Below are 2,747 nucleotides of genomic sequence, written 5' to 3' on the forward strand. Positions count from 1 at the left end.
CTAATGATTTGGTTAAATTCGAAGTTATCTCAAACCTAAAATTTAACAATTGAACTGTTTGGTTCAGATGACCTTATATAATATAATAATTGGGTTCGATTTAGTTCTCTATCAGAAGTATAGCATGAAGATACACACATTGCATAATAGACGGTATATTCAAACCATTCCCCACTCAAGGATATTCAGCTAGTATTGATTAAAAAAAAATGTTATTTTCCGATTTATTACTTTAAATGTTAATTTTATCAAATTGATTAAATTTAATCCACTATAATCTACAAAGTCAATAAGATAAAATTTGAACTCTCCTCCTAGAGAGTGCTAGCCCACGACTTGTTTTTCTGATGGAATTAATTTGAAGAGAAGGGCCAAAGCATCATGCTGTATTCATAAGAACAATTATTCGTCATCAGAAAACAACAAAAGCAGAAAGTCTAAACAACCAGTAATCACACTTCTTTGTGTTTAACAAGAATCTAATTCGTGACAATGACATAATAGTTCAATTAATCACACACTGAAAATGACCACAATCTTATCTTACCTACTACTCTACACACACGCGTTTCCAAAACATCGCTCTCATACTCTCTCTGAGTAGCAGATAGTACAAAATTCACAACTACACAAAAACACCAATTATGTATCTGATTAATTTGCACTTTAATTAAATTAACAATCAACAATATAAATCGCATATAACAAAAAGAGCGTCTAAAAACAAAGTGACTAATCCAAAATTCAAAATTCAAAATTCCTAATTCATCATCTTCATGAACAAATGGTGTATAGAAGCTATCAAAATTAAACTTCCACCACCATCTCAACAACACATATCAACAAACGGTTTACAAAAACCGGTTTAATCAAGAAAACCGGTTTGCCGCAGAACCGCGTTTCGCACCTGACGGAGATCTCTCCCTTTGAGAGTTCTCCCAACTCCTTCCAAAACCGAAAAGGTAGTTCTAGGCGAAACTCCAGAGCCTCTCGCCACAAGTTCATGCGGCGGCAACAGCTCCTCGCCGTCGTCGTCGTCATCGTCCAACACCGCAAGTGCATCAACGTTCCGCCGTCTCGAGAATTGACTCGGTGGCAGAACCGGAACCTTCACTGGAGCCGATTGTTGGAACTTTCTAGAAGGCATAGACTGAACCAATTGCTCGGAGTTATAACCGGAAGAAGGTCTAGGTCTCGGAAACGAAGGAATCATTCTAGAAGACGAAACGGGAGATTTACCACGAAACACCGGTGAATCACGGTTGTCTGGACCTGATAGAACAGCAAGGATACCGGAGTCTTGAGATAGATCGAAACTCCGGTGACGAGTTAACTCAGTCGGTTGAGGCGCTGGACGTTGATTTTGATTTTCAGATTCGGAGCTATCAGATGACCAAAACAGTTCAGCTTCGTTGAGCTCATCGCCGGCGGAGGCGGTGACAGTGGAAGGAGGAGAGAAATTGAAAGCGCCGAGTAATCGGTCGGAGTTGGAAGGAAATCGGCGGTGAAAGGAATGTGTGGGGTCCATTTGGTTGGTGAATGAAAAGTTCTGGAGTGAAGAAGAATTGTGAGAAGGGAATATGAAATAAGAAAATGAGTAATGTGGCGGAGGGTCGCGGGGTACGGTAAAATATATGAATTGGTGGGTGACAACTGTGTGGGACCCGCTGCTGTTATTTTAGAAATATTTATATTAAAAATACCTAAATTCACATTCTTATAAAAATAGCTAATAGAAAAGAGAAAATTTAATTTTTTTATTATAGAGTGATTGTAATATGAAAAAGAGAAAATTCTAATTTATTGAAAATTTAATTTCTTTTTTAAATAAAATTATAAGGTGATTGTAACATTAAGTAGAAGAAAAAAAATTATTTTATTTTTTAATTAATAAAAAATTGTGATTAATTATGTATAACCACTGTGGGATCCGCTGCTGTTACTTCTTAGAGTACATTGAATAGCGAATGAATGAATGACAGTGAGCGTGGTAATCTTTTACTCCGTGGGTCCCACCTAGTCAATAATTTAATTTGACAGCTTTATTTGACAATAATAAGACTTTTTAGAAAAGAGTGATAAGATAACCATTGAGTAATGAACTTGGACACGCTTGTTTATTTAGTCTATAAATAACTTGGCCAAATGCATTGATCTTTTAAATTTTACTAAATACGGTGTATGAATTAATATAATATATATATATATATATATATATATATATATATATATATGAATTAATAAATATTTTAAAAATTAATTCTATTATTTAAACTTAAAGCTCACATATATTTTAGGTTTTGGACAACTAAATCATTTTCATACTATAATAAAATATGTCACGAAAAAAAATATAATTCAAATTTATTTTCACTATCACATTAATTTATGTCACGAAAAAAGCTCGAAGTTTGATATGGTCTTCAGTTATTCCTTCAGGCCTCAACGGTGTAGAGCACACAACCTGAAATTCTTTGAGATGTCTATGTGGATCTTCACCTGCAAGACCACTAAACTTTGGCAACAAGTGTATTAAACCCGATTTTAATTCAAAAGGAACAGCAGCAACATCATATTCAATACACAAACCATTGTAATTCACATCAGGAGCAGCTAACTGCCTTAAGGTTCTATTATCAGCCATTGTCAAAAACAAACACAATGAAGGAAAACGATTAAAATAAATTTAGAAAAATAAACTAACACCGAAATTAATCTAAAAACGTCATTTAACATTTTTGAGAATT

General features: G+C 34.3%; 1 protein-coding gene across 1 annotated transcript; it reads right to left on the bottom strand.

Annotated features, from left to right (window-relative positions):
- Nucleotides 1-741: 741 nt before the first annotated feature.
- Nucleotides 742-1,670, bottom strand: LOC127125622 (uncharacterized). The gene has a single exon (XM_051054401.1). The coding sequence runs from the start codon at nucleotides 1,526-1,528 to the stop codon at nucleotides 866-868; it is 663 nt and encodes a 220-aa protein (XP_050910358.1). The 5' UTR covers nucleotides 1,529-1,670; the 3' UTR covers nucleotides 742-865.
- Nucleotides 1,671-2,747: the final 1,077 nt, after the last annotated feature.

Source organism: Lathyrus oleraceus, chromosome 3 (genome assembly GCF_024323335.1).
Source record: "Lathyrus oleraceus cultivar Zhongwan6 chromosome 3, CAAS_Psat_ZW6_1.0, whole genome shotgun sequence".
In the NCBI taxonomy this organism is placed as follows: Eukaryota; Viridiplantae; Streptophyta; class Magnoliopsida; order Fabales; family Fabaceae; genus Lathyrus; species Lathyrus oleraceus.